General features: G+C 43.6%; 1 protein-coding gene across 17 annotated transcripts in view; it reads right to left on the bottom strand.

Moving 5' to 3' along the window:
- Positions 1–14,087, bottom strand: part of MOK (MOK protein kinase) — a 31,709-nt gene continuing 17,622 nt past the window's right edge. For 6 of the 17 annotated variants that reach the window (XM_053301304.1, XM_053301325.1, XM_053301334.1 and 3 more), the window contains 9 exons: positions 10,968–11,046; positions 10,329–10,377; positions 9,338–9,516; positions 8,159–8,260; positions 4,874–5,065; positions 4,483–4,594; positions 3,488–3,691; positions 3,282–3,402; positions 1–1,863 (listed from right to left, as the gene is read on the bottom strand). In XM_053301304.1, the coding sequence (XP_053157279.1) occupies positions 3,322–3,402; positions 3,488–3,691; positions 4,483–4,594; positions 4,874–5,065; positions 8,159–8,260; positions 9,338–9,516; positions 10,329–10,377; positions 10,968–11,046 (998 nt within the window). In that variant the 3' untranslated portion in view covers positions 1–1,863; positions 3,282–3,321. Of the gene's footprint in view, positions 1,899–2,658; positions 3,403–3,487; positions 3,692–4,482; positions 4,595–4,873; positions 5,066–8,158; positions 8,261–9,337; positions 9,517–10,328; positions 10,378–10,967; positions 11,047–14,087 lie in introns of those variants that run through there. The other 11 variants (XM_053301317.1, XM_053301313.1, XM_053301343.1 and 8 more) reach the window with 11 other exon arrangements.

Genomic DNA, 14,087 nt, shown 5'->3' with positions numbered 1-14,087 from the left:
TTGGGGGTTGAAGAGTATTTTTTATTTCCCACCAACTTTGGTAAGATTTCCTTCTGGGTGCACAATTCTTGGCTGTCCATGTGGAGTACTTGAACTAAAGCTTTGAGATGGAAGGGGTGTACATTCTGGTTGCTGAAGAACTCTGATCCTTGTGCGAGGGGTTCCTCCCCCCGCCAACAAACACACCAAGTTCCCCTGTACACATGTATGCTATTGCATGTGTCTAATGGAATTCTTTAGAGGGCAAACATGAAAAGTTTTTTGAAATATGAATTATAATCCTTTTGGTTCTTGGCAAGTAGATCTGAAATGTATTGCTGGACACACGACGACTTTCCAATTGCTACAGGCCACCAGCATTGGGGCTTTGCTTACTGTGCTAAATATAAACATCCACACAAGAAAAGCCAAATACTATCTCCTGAATAATTAGTAAGTGAACTTGTTAATTTTTTTTGCACCCTCTGTATCATCTTTTGTTCATGGGGATGGACAGGCAGTTGTGCAGAGCTCCTCCCTTACCCCAGGAAATCCCATTCTGTTGCTCCCCTCTGGTTCCTAAAATCACCAAACTAATTTCTGCAGCAGTAAGATCTGGAAGCTGAAATCTGTCCCAGTACCACATTCTTCTACACTTGCATGCATCTGCTGAACATATATTGCCTCGCACTGAAGTACCTTTTTGTGCCTTTCAGCTCTTGCCTCTTGTGGTGTTACATTACCTTCAGCATACTGCAAACCATACAAATACTTTGCACATGTGTGTACTACCATGTTAATGTAACTTGTCAAGGCATACTTAAAGGAGCAGCAAACTTTCCCACCCCATTCTAAAAAGCAGCTGCCAGATGAGTCCCCAAAACTAAGGGACAAGGAGGAGGAACTTCAGAGGCACCAGTGCAAAGAGCGAGGGGAGGGGGGGATGCATGTGATAGCACAGGTTGCATGACTTACTGTTTTATTCAAGAGGGAAGGGGGGCGTTGAGAATATGTAATCAGCTAGCCAGGGAGGTTCAATCCTCTTGCTTCCAAAAGGCTTCAGTCTCTGATTAGCTGGCTTCAGTCTCGGCTTTTACATAATAAAAAATGTTAAATGGATATTAAGACCCTCCAACTTTCTGTGACTGTCAGAGGGAGCCTTCAGAAATCTGAAGAGTCGACGCTTGGCTGTTTTTCACAGGGTGAGTGGAGCCTGGCTCAAGGGCTTCAATCTTAATTCATTTAAAATACCAGTTGAGATTAACAGCCTTTCATGAACTTGCTATGGAAATCAGTCTGACTAGCTTCTAATATTTAGAACCCTCTGCTGTTTCTATTTCACTGGAGTTAATTAATCTCCCTGACAGCAGTATCTGCATTCTTAAAGCAGAACATCCCAGGAACTTGTGTCCAGCATTCTGCATTTGAATAAAACCATTTGCAAGGTGCTAATGGTTGTACATCATTTTCCTGATACTGCTTTAAAGTTATGTTTCACTTCTGCTTACAGCAAGAATGAAACTTTGCAGTGTCACCCAAATGCCTCTGAGTATTGTCACCACGCACAGAAGAAATACACCACTTCTGTAGTGTAAAATTTATGTGGATTTGTTTTGATTCATGCTTCCTTGAAGATGACTGGGCTTTTCTGGAAAAATTACCTCTGCAACCGTCAGTTCAAGCTTTACAAGGTAAGGTCTTGGCTATTCTTGTACCATCTGTGTGTCCCACAATTATCTGTAGACATGACTGATATTTGGTATGTGCTCCTTGTACTATCCACGAGTCTTTCTGGTTCTATGAAAGGTTTCTCACTTCTAGTTTTGTTTGGAAATCTAGTGCTTCTGCTGATATAGATGTCTACTGTCTGCAGCTGGTGTACCACTGTTGAGATCAAGGAAGATCATTAACATTTCCTCCTATAAAGAGAGTTAAGTTGTATCATTTTTAAAAAACTAAAAAGTGCACAAACATTATTTCCTTTACAGAGATATTTTGTTAAGGAAGTGGATTTAATATTGTAGGGAAGAGTGCAGTTAACTTGGATAGCACCTTGTCAACCTGTTATGTAATATGATCATTAAAAGGCCATGTTATTTTAACCAGCAATTCTGAAAAACTAGCTTTTAAAATAATGTTTCTGGAACAGTAAAGTGTGCCGTCGAGTCGGTGTCAACTCCTGGCAACCACAGAGCCATGTGGTTGTCTTTGGAGAATACAGGAGGGGTTTATTATTTTTACATTTATTTATTATTATTTTTAACATTTATATCCCGCTCTTCCTCCAAGGAGCCCAGAGCAGTGTACTACATACTTGAGTTTGTCTTTCACAACAACCCTGTGAAGTAGGTTAGGCTGAGAGAGAAGTGACTGGCCCAGAGTCACCCAGCTAGTTTCATGGCTGAATGGGGATTTGAACTCGGGTCTCCCCGGTCCTAGTCCAGCACTCACTACACCACACTGGCTGGTGCCATCTCCCATGCAGTGTGAGATGATGCCTTTCAGCATCTTCCTATATTGCTGCTGCCCTATATAGGTTGGGAAACATACCAGCGAGGATTTTAAACAGCAACCTCTGGCTTAGTAGTCAAGCCATTTCCTGCTGCACCATTAGGTGGCTGAGAACCTCCAAATTACACTTCCAAGTAGTATTGGTTCCTATAGCACAAATGCGCAATGTACTTTTTGAAATTATTCTGTATTGAACTATGTGATGACAATATGTACTTCAATTGAAATCTCATGCTTAAATGGTTCAAGTTTCCACAGTGTAAAAAAAGGGCTTGAAACGGAGCAACACCAACTTGATCCTTCCATGAATTACCTATACAGAGATATATCTGCCCACTGCAATGTAGGTAATTTCAGAAGGAAGCTTATGCTAGATTACACTTAAATTAGGTGTAACAACATAATCAAGAAGATACTAATAACTTGGGCTTTGAAACTACCAAATGACTATCAAAGACCGACTTTGATTATATCTCTACAGTCACATATACAAAAATACAAATTCAGTTTTAACATGTCATAAATAAGCACTATTTAGCATTTAATATAAAACTTATAACAACTTCCATTCCTACCAATGCAGCACAACTGAACAAGTATATGATCCACTTAAGAGAAAACAAAATTGTTGTATCTCTGAAACTTAAAAAAAAAAATCGAGTGCATTCTGAGCTACAAAAATGGCGCTTACATAGATAACTTCTAAAAAAAAATGAGTCAAGTACAAAAAGAACAGGGTAGCATCTTGCTGCAGCATTTGAGGAGATAAGGCACTATTGCTGTTGGTGTACCTTTTTGAGAATGAGGAGAGCATAAGGGATTCTGAGTCTATCAATATCCTCCACCTCTTCTTTCCAGAGCAGGCAAGTGGTACTGTTTCACAGGAGATTTAAAATCCTTCTGTTTTTCAGACTGTTGATGAGACAACAGAAGTTAAAACAGGCTGTAATTTACCTGTATAAAATTGTATGTAATCAGATAAGCAAGGCAGAATTACCTTGCGATGTGTCCCAAAATATGTTATAGGCTGCAACACCTGGAGTTGTTGGTTGCTTGCTGGTAAAGTAAAAACTGACTGAAATGTAGGATTAGAGTAAGAAGTCAAGTTGGTTACTGCAGGAATAGTCAGCTTTGGCAACTCAACTGCATAGGGAGGTCCATGAAGTCCCAGTGGATTCTTCTGGGCTCTCCTAAGAAGGTTCTTTTGAAATAAAAATACAAGTTGAATTTCCTTGCACTCCAAAGGAGGTTGTCCTCCTCTGAGATATTAGCCCACTGAGGTTAACATAACTTTGGTTAGTCATTTGGCTCTTTGCTCCCCCCGGCCCCCAAATAATCCTGTGAAGACTGGGAAGCTCTATTAGAACTGGTTCTCTTGGTTCCCTGCTAGTGGCACACTCTAGTCTGAATTGCACAGAGCTGTCTTTGAGAATGGATGCTTCACTGGCACCCCTAAAATATTACTCAAGTGTCCACTTGGAGCTTGCTTTGTGAAGTTGGTCTGGCCCTGCAGGGGGTTCAGCAGATATCACTTGATCCCTCCTCTTAACAACAACATTCTATGATAAATGTACACTTTTCCAGGTAGGATTACATGCTATCAAATGATACTTGGGATTCTGCTCACAAAATTATCCCCACAAAAAAAGTTACACAAATAACCCATTTTGGCATAACTGCCACAAAAAGTTACCTAGGCCATAAATACTGGGCTACTGTGCGAAACAAATTGTCACAGCATTCTAGCCATGGTATACTTACATGCAAAGCCTTCCTGAAGCTCCATATCTTGGTAACAAGCTGACAATATCTGGATACAGCACAAATCCATACATAATTCCTAAAATCATTTGATAAAAGAATCCCAAAGCACATTTGGCCCATAAGGAACCACTGAATCAAATCATCAATCTGATGTCAGGCTGTTTTGTTAGCAAGTCAAAGTGGCATTATTTAAATAGGTTTATTACTTAGTCTTTGATTAAAGATTACCTGCCTTTGATCCTCCTTTGAAATACGCCGCAAGCTGATACAGTCCCTTTCTAATGGGTTTTCTGCTAATCTCATTTTTCTGCGCATGGTCAAAGCTTGTTTCTCTGCCAACCTGTTCGGTGTAAAGCCAAACAAACCCCCACATATGAAACTCAACAGTACAGACTGAGAGAGTCAACTTACCATAGGAACTCCTGATTTCTTAACTTGTACTAAGAAATTATTTAAAATGCAGCTATTTGTTGCCTTTTATTTGTAAGGCCAAAAGTTCAATGCTTTAGTTGCTGTGCCATAGGCTTAGCAGAATAAGCCCATTGAGAGATGTTAGACTGACAGGTTGGAGACAGATTTCTGCTGCCACATTGCTTGTAAAGATTAGTTCATAACCAACCTAAGAGTGTCTGCTGACCTCAGCTCTCTGAAGTAAGGATGCTGTAGTGCTTCATGGGCATCTATTCTCTCATCAGGGTCATATTGTATCATTGCATACATAAGCGTTAGGCTTTTGTTGGACACATTAGGCATAAGTGGAGAGATTCCTTTTCCTCTCTTCATGGGAAAATCAAAGCTCATCACTCTTGACCTGTAATTAAATCCAGTGAAAGGAAAAATTCTTTTCAACTGACTCAAAACATTATTATTCTCTCCTCACCCCCACCAAATAAGATAGCTAATTTAGTGAGGCTTGGATATTGAAGATGCTTCTTGCTCTTCACTTGATCTCTCCAAAGTCTCACCCTTGAAAGTTGGGAAGTGATGTAAATTGAAACATCCCTTGCCCCAGCTCATTACTACAGGGTAAGAAAACTGCTGGAATAATTCCTTTTGAATCTGAAAAGGTAAGAGTAGCATGCTTCTTACAAAAAGCTTTCTGAGTGGGACTCAGTGGTAACAGAAGTGATAGGACTCCCTGTCCCAACTAACTCCCTGTTGGCTGCCGTCAAGCACAATAAAGGTGCTGTAGGTTCAACAGATATAAAGGAATTATCCTGTGCAACTCATCAAGAAAAGTGTCTCACGGCTGAGGAGATTCAAATTGCACATGCCATGCAATCCCAGTCAAAGAAGCAGCTCTTATGCTGCTGGACCCCAAAAGGTTTGCAGAAGAGAACCCCAAAACACTGTCATTTCTAAAGGAAGTGGAAAGAGAAACTATCCAGGCTGATGACTGTCTAGAGCAGGGGTTCTCAACCTTGGGTCCCCAGATGTTGATGGACTTCAACTCCCATAATCCCCAATCAAAGGCCATTTGGGCTGGGGATTATGGGAGCTGAAGTCCAATAGCATCTGGGGACCCAGGGTTGAGAATCCCTGGTCTAGAGCATCTGTTTACAAACTCTCTTCTCTTGATCCAGCTGAAGGTAATTGTTTCTGCAACCCAAAAGAATAATTTATTCTCATAAGAGTTCTAATAAAATCACAGTAGAACCATGCTAGGAATAATTGATTGGTTTTCGCAACTTGCATCTTCACAGCAGTGTGTGGGAAATCATTCTCATTAGTTGACCGACTACATTCAAAACAGTCTCACTGTCCAGTGTGTAAGCTTAAATGTAGCAGTCTTACCAGAAACAAGTTATTAGACCTCATATCTGAATGATGATAATGTTACATTTAAAATGTTTGGGATAATATTTCAAGAAATCATATCAATTTTAGTTGGTGGGGGTTCTAGTGCCTAATATTCTGTGACTCAGTGCTGAGTCACAAACTGTACTTTGAAAACTCCTGGTCTAGAGGAAATCCTGTTTGAATACCTAATAGCAGGAGGGAGGGCATGCCCTGAACTCCTGCCTGTAGGCTTCCAGCAGCATCTGGTGGACCACTGTGTGAAACAGGATTCTGGACTAGATGGGCCTTGGGTCTGATCCAGCAGGGCTGTCCTTATCTTCAGAGGTCTGTTGTACTCCATGCAGGTGGAGATGAATATGTGTTTTTAAAAAAATCAGTAAAACTTTATTTGTTAGAAGATTGTCTATCAGAAATAAAATTGCACACACCATCACCAATAGCAGCACTTATATAGCATGTCACGTGTTAAAAGACTTATTTGAGTAATCCTTACACATCCCGTAAGGAGATCCATATGTTTATATTCCCTTGCTAACTGAGCAAAGAGACACCTTTTAAAGTGGTGATTCTCTTTATTTAGCAACGGGAGAGCAACTGGCCTCCAGTGGCTGTTGCTGGTATCTGCCTTTTGTTTCTCTTTAGATTGTGAGCTCATTATTAATTAATTAATTAATTACATTTTATAACCCGCTCTTCCTCCAAGGAGCCCAGAGCAGTGTACTACAAACTTAAGTTTCTCCTCACAACAACCCTGTGAAGTAGGTTAGGCCGAGAGAGAAGTGACTGGCCCAGAGTCACCCAGCTAGTTTCATAGCTGAATGGGGATTTGAACTCGGGTCTCCCCAGTCCTAGTCCAGCACTCTAACCACTACACCACAGGGGACCCTCTTATTTCTGTATTATTTTTCTATGTAAACCGCTTTGAGAACTTGGGTTGAAGAGTGGAATATAAATATCAGTAGTAGTAGTAGTAGTGTATTATGGTAGATAGGAACACAAGGAATTTAAACTACATTATACTGAGTCAGGCCACTGGTTCATCTTGCTCAGTTTTGTCCACTGTGACTGGCAGCACCTTTCCAAGGTTTCAGGCAGGATTCTTTTCCAGTGTTGCCTGGATATGCAGCTAGGGATTGAACCCAGGACCTTCTGCATGCAAAGCAGATGCGCTATTACTGAGCTACAGAATGAAGCGGAGAGAGAGCAGCTTACCTAGGGCCACCTAATGAGTTTGTGGCAGAGGTGAGATCTGAACCAGAGCCTTGCTGGCTACGATCTTAGATGCTGCTGCTGCTATTTCTATTAGGCCTGCTCAACTTTGGCCCCCCCTCAGCTGTTTTTGGACTACAACTCCAATGATCTCCAGTCACAGTGGCCACTAGCCAGGGATTATGGGAGTTGTAGGCCAACATCTGCAGGAGGGCTGAAGCTGAACAGGCCTGATTATATGCTGCTTTTCAACAAAAGTTTGCAAAGCGGTTTAGATAGAAAAATAATAAATCTGATGATGATTCCCTGTCCCAAAAGGCTCATAACCTAAAAAAGAAACATAAGGGAGACACCAACAGCAGCCACTGGAGGGATGCTGTGCTGGGGTTGAAGAGGGCCAGCTGCTCTCCCCCTGCTAAATATAAGAGAACTAACTACTACTAAAGATTACACTAGCAAGGAGGAAGAAGAAGAGCAGCCTATGGTGCATGTGAGAGGAGGGGGATCCATGGAGAAGGAAAGAATGTGAAACCAGTGCATATCCCTTTGTTGGGCAACTGGAAGTTGCTTCCAGACCCACACTTGAGTCTTAAATAGCTGCTTTTTGTTGCACTCTTAAAAGTAAAGCTTCTAGCTCTTTTTGTTGCAGAGCTTAAAAGGAAAAGTAGATGCTGACCTTCTGAGCAATCTCATGCATTCACTATTTGTGGTGTGAACTCTGAAGTAGGTTCATGCCACAGTAAGTGTTCATTTAGGCTCAGTTTTAGCTATGAGCTAGCAAACTATGGATCCTTGATAATAAAGCATAAGCATTCTTCTAAAGAAGACAGTTTAGATAAGCTCAATTATAAATGGGAGTGCACTATTAAAATCTCATAATGTAAAATGTACTTACTGCTTGAACTTATTAAGAATCTTCTTAGGAGGGGTACCTATAATATCATGAATTTTTGATATTTGGTCCAGTTCATTAGATCCAGGAAAGAGTGGGTGGAAACTGGAAATAAAATGGGAAATGGAATTGGCAGAACTGAAAAATGAAACTATTCCCAGGAGAGAAATTCTATATTTTTTAAACTGAGAAAAGTTGTTCATTCTTGAAATTGTGTTGTCCAGCTGCCACTTTTTAAATAATAATCAAAAACAGTGCTGCTGGTATTGGTAATCTTATTTGCACTGAAGATTGAGGGGATAACAAGAAATAACGTGCAAACTTATCCCCAGCCACAATGGCAAAAGGCTCCTGGGTCTGGGGATGATGGGAGTTGAAATCCCACAACATCTGGAGACCCAAGTTTGAGAACCCCTGTGGTAACTAGGCTAGAACAATGCTGTTAATTGTCCCTGTCCCCACCCGTCCCATTCTGCTTTTCCCTCAGCAGTTAAAAGCCACAAAGAAGACTATCAGTCACTAGTGTGACTGAATGTGGACTCTAAATAAGTCAGGCCATTCCTTTTTAAATATACTTTCTTTCCTCCTTAGCCAGTGATGGAGCATCTAGTGCTAAGGGCCACAACTCCAAATTCAACTGAATTTCTATCCTGCCTTTCTTCTGTGGCACTCAAGACAACATACATGGAGTTCCTAGGCGGTCCCCTATCCTGGCACTGACCCAACTCAGACCTGCTTAGCTTCAGCAAGGTGGTTGTATTGTGTGCTTTCAGACAAGGCCCTGGCTCCTTGGAAGTGCAGCTACCCCATGATGCATCACAAATTCCCTTGAGTTCCAAAAGTGGACTTCTATGCCAGACAAAAATGTGCTGTTTAATTTGGCTTGGGGTGAGGGGATGAAGTGACCTTATCAAGTCAGGCCATAATTCCCTCTAGCGCACTGTTGTTGACTGCCTGGCGACAGACCTCCAAAGTGAGAGAAGTCTTTCTTGGACCTATGATCCAAGATGGTGGGATGCCAGGGATTAAATCTGGGACCTTCTGCATACAATGTGTGTGCAGGTGGCACCACAGAAAAGATGTCCATGACCATCCTGTACCTTCTGCACAAGCTGAATTGTGCAGGTGAATTTCGCTGTGTTCAGGTAAACTAGATCATCTCTTCCTTTCTGGCAAACGTACCTTGCAATTTCATAGAACACACAGCCAGCACTCCACATATCCATTTTGTAACTATAGTAGCCATCCGTGAGAAGACATTCGGGTGCCCTGTACCAGCGGGTAGAGATATATTCTGTGTAGGGCTGTTTGGAATGTGTACTCCTACAGGATCCAAAATCTCCTAGTTTCAGAAGATCCTGCTGCAATAAGATAGTGGTGCATCTCAAATAGGAAGGTAATTCAAATATTGCTTCCCCACCCCCGCCCTTAGCCCACTGGCAATCTTTCTAAAATACTGAACTAGACACTTCAACTTCTGCGTCTCTTCTGAAAAGAGAAGGGAAATCAGATCCATTCCTTTTTGTAGTGCTTGGGCCTGGCAGAAAACTCAAGGCCATGGCATTGTGTGCACTGGGTCGGTGGGCCCTGGAAGATGCATACCAGTGAAGTCTATATAGGCTTCAGTATTAACACTTCAGGGACACACACACACACACACACACACACCCCGCTCCATGAGCAAAAATTGCTTTTGCTTTTTTCAACAGCAAAAAAACCCCAAGTTAGTAGCTTTGAAAGGTGAGTAAAAACCAAACCAGATTCTCTTTTATTAAGCAACTTGCTACCCTTTGGTCAGCACCTAGTTAGAAAAGAGATGTTCTATTTAGGCAAAGGGAGCATCTGACACTAGTGAGGAAGCTATTCCGGAGAATTTACTTTCACTAGGAGCAAAGTGTGCTTCTCAATCAGGTGTGGGCAAACTTGGCCCTCCAGCTGTTTTTGGACTACAACTCCCATCATCTCCAGCCACTGTGATTAATAGTCAGGGATCGTGGGAGGTAGTTCAGCAGTAGCTGGAGGGCCAAGTTTGCCCAGCCCTGTTCTAAATCCAAGCTTGGAACAAGAATTAATAGTCCCTGTGTTTTTTAAACCAATTCAGTGCTACTATTCATGAGAACGCGTTGGAATGGAAGCCTCCTCTTGTACTATAGTATTACCCAAGATTGCTTACCTTTATTAATATGTTTTCTGGTTTCACATCTCTGTGAAATATTCCATTTCTGCATCAAGAGAAGAATGCAGGGGAAGGTAAGTGTTTATACACCAAGGCTGAGAGCCAATTAGGGGTTTTCAGTCTTCTCCCACCTCCATCCCAACATAGTTCCTTGTGCCCCTCCTGAACACCCATCTCTAAAGGTCTGGGGATTTTCCATAGGAACATAGGAAGCTGCCATATACTGAGTCAGACCATTGGTTCATCTAACTCAGTATTGCTTGCATATACTAGCAGCGGCTTCTCGAAGGCTGCAGGCTGGAGTCTCTCTCAGCCCTAGCTTGGAGATGCCAGGGAGGGAACTTGGAACATTCTGCATGCAGATGCTCTTCCCAGAGCAGCCCCATCCCCTAAGGGGAATATCTTACCGTGCTCACGCAGGTAGTCTCCCGTTCAAATGCAAAGCAGGATAGACCCTGCTTAGCAAAGGGGACAATTCCTGCTTGCTACCACAAGAGCAGTGTGGCTGGAGGCTGCAGCTGAAAGGGAAGAGTCCACAGCCCTTCTGTGCATGAGCAGAAGCGGCTTGGCGAGATGCATGGAATCCCAGCCCAAGTAAATCACCAAATGGCATGTTCGCAAAAATGTCTGTCTTACCTGTGCATGTGATCAAGAGACTTGCATAACTGGTACATATAATGCATTATTCTCTTTTCGGGCAGTGGCTTTTTCCTCCCTGGAATGTGGAATAGTCAAATCAAAATGTGGTACAACTTTAATGCAAAAATCACCTTTTGAGGAGGAGAACTTGCAGTCATTTCTGCCAGTTATGGGCTACCTGTGAACTATGGTAGTGCTGTGTGTGCATGTTTTCCACAGTGGTGAAGTGGAACGGCTTCATACTGGGCTGCTGCAAACACAACAGTGGCTCCCTCTTAAGCCCAGTGCTAGCATCAGGAATGCATGTTCCCTCCTCGCACCCCTTTCCCTCTTGAGAGCAAGTTCTCCTATTCTGCCTTAACTTTGCAGCTTGGGGGTGCTTCTGGACCCAATTATTTATTTATTTATATTTTTATACCGCCTGATATGTAAACCTCTAGGTGATGTACAAATTTTAATATTAAAAATCACAACTTAAAACACAATAAAAACAATATAAAACAAATAATGAAAATACTACTTAAAAGCTTGTGAGAACAGGGAAGTCTTGAGGGTCTTCCTGAAAACAAACAGAGGAGGAGATGCTCTTATTTCAGCAGGGAGCATAATCCAAAGCCCTGGGGCAGCCACAGAGAAAGCCTGGTCCTGAGTCACCTCCAACGTTGTCCTTGGAGGCACAAGTGGCAGCAGTGTGCAGGTGTGCCTTTTAGCAGCTACAGCCGATGCAGCAGCTGTGCCCCTATTTGCGGAAGTCAGACCTGACTTGAAGTCCACTGGTAACATCCAGACTGGATTACTGTAATGTGCTTTATATGGGGCTGCCGTTGAAGACAGTTCCAAAGCTTCCATTAGTCTAGAAAGCTGCCTCAAGAATGCTTGTGGGTGCTATTTGGTTCTTGAGTATTATACCCATCCTGAGGCAGCTTCACTGGCTGCCACAGGGGTGCACGTAGGTAACTGTGGCACCCAGACTGCCCCTGCCGTGAGGTCCCCCTGCAGCCACCCTGCACCTGCCACGCTGAACCTCTGGTCCCCCCCCCCCGTAATTTCAGCCACCATATGTGCGGCTGAGGGGTGAGCCGAGCAGGCCTCTCCCCCCCCACCCCCCCGCGGCAAATGGAGCGACTGCTGGGCCTGTCCATCAGGCCCAGCAGTTCTTGATAACTGCGAGGCGCTCCAGTGCACCTGCACAGTTGAAATAGATCATCGCAAGCCATGACGTCACGGGCTTGCAATGATCTGTTTCAACTGCACAGGCACACTGGAGTGCCTCGGAGTAATCAATAACTGCTGGACCAGATGGACAGGCCCAGTGGTCGCTCTGTTAGTTGCTGCGGTGGGGGGGGCCCTGCTCCGCTCATCCTCAGCCACACATGGGGCGTCAAATGCGGGGGGGGGGCAGAGGTTTGGCATGGCTGCAGGAGGGCCCCCTTGGCCATTTGGAGCCCCCCCAGACCTTGGAGGACATGGACCGGGCCCCCAAGGTCTGAAGGTAAGAGCATCTCTGGGCTGTCAGTCTGCTTCCAGGTCAGATTCAAAGCGCTGGTTTTGACCTTTAAAAGCCCTGCACAGCTTGGGGCAAGGGATCTGTCTGACCTCCTCATCCCATATGAATCTGCCAGGGCTCTTCACTCATCATCTCAAGACTTGAGGGGGTTAGGGTGTACTTACAACTCTAGCTATTTTTCCCCTGCCGGCACACCTGTTTTGTAAAGCATTTGGGGCGGCAGGGTACCACCCTGTCGCCCTTCCCTCATTCCTCGCCAAAAGGCTTCAGAAAGCCTGACTGCGCGCGTGTTGCGTCTGCTTGTTGCGTGCATGCGTATGTCTTGTGCGTGCACACACGTCTGACTAGGCACGCACATGACGTGCAGATGTTGGGTGCGAGAACAGGAAGTCTGGATCCCCAAAGCTGGTTCCCAATCTCTCAATTAAGAGAGCCACAGTTCTTTGTCGATCAGCCCACTGCAGGTAGTCTATATTTGGAATAATTTTATCAGAGATATTCACAATCTTGTAGAAATGTGTCAGACATCCAAATGGCATTCATTTATTTATCGTGTTTATACAACGCCATAACTTCCGTCTCTGCATGGTTTACAACATAAAACAAGTTAAAACAGAAATAAAAACCTTAAAACAAATTTAAAATCACAGTCTAGTTAAAGACTTATAAAATGTTGTCAGGGTTGGGGAGGCTCTTATTTCAGCAAGGAGCACATTCCTGAGTCTCAGGGTGGCATCTCTGTGTAGCCACCAGATGAGCCGGTGGCAACTGCAGACAGTCATTTGTATGTATCTCAAGAAGTGAACACAGCTGGCATCAGCCAAAGCTAACGGAAAGCACCTCTGGCCACTGCCTCAACCTGAGGCACCAGGGAGAGGCTTGGATCCAGAAGCACCTGCCAGATTGCACAACTCTTCCTTCTGGGGAAGTGTGACCCCATTCAGAACCAGTAGATCAAAATTGTCTCCCAAGTTCTGACTCTGCACAATCAGTACCTTGGTCATATCTGGATTCATTTGCCATTCGTTACCCCTCATTCATCCCATTACTGCCTTTGAGCAGGCATTAAGGGAGATTATGCCTTCTCCTGATGATGCTGACATGGAGAAATAGATTTGGGTGACGTCAGCATACTGATAACATCCTGCACCAAATATCCTGATGATCTCTCCCAGAGGTTTCGCGTAGATGTTAAAAAGCATTGGAAACAATATGGAGCCACTTCAGCCCCCGTAGTTCTTCCATATACCAAGGGGGCAATTTCGAAGTGGGTCAGAGAGGATGCTTAGGAGCAATTCCGTCAACTGCCCTCATGGATTTGCTGTTCCAATTCTCCACCAGGGCATCAACAGAATCACCAGCACAGCCAACACTAAATCTTTCTAAGGCTTCTTGTAATCCTATTGGATCCAATAACCTTCTCAGGTGGACCAACCTAACAGGCCCCTCACCCCCTGCAGAGGTGGGATGTGATTGTGAATTCAACCTTATCCATATGGTGGTCCATCCACACCAATGGGGAAATCACAGGAGTCTCCACCCACAGAACACCACCCTTATCAGTATAAAAGACAGTTTGCATTTGCTGTTCTGGGTCTTGAACCCCCAGG

This window comes from Hemicordylus capensis, chromosome 1 (assembly GCF_027244095.1).
Source record: "Hemicordylus capensis ecotype Gifberg chromosome 1, rHemCap1.1.pri, whole genome shotgun sequence".
NCBI classification, from domain to species: domain Eukaryota; kingdom Metazoa; phylum Chordata; class Lepidosauria; order Squamata; family Cordylidae; genus Hemicordylus; species Hemicordylus capensis.
The sequence above is the reverse complement of the archived record's forward strand: the minus strand, read 5'-3'. Positions and strand labels throughout refer to the sequence as shown.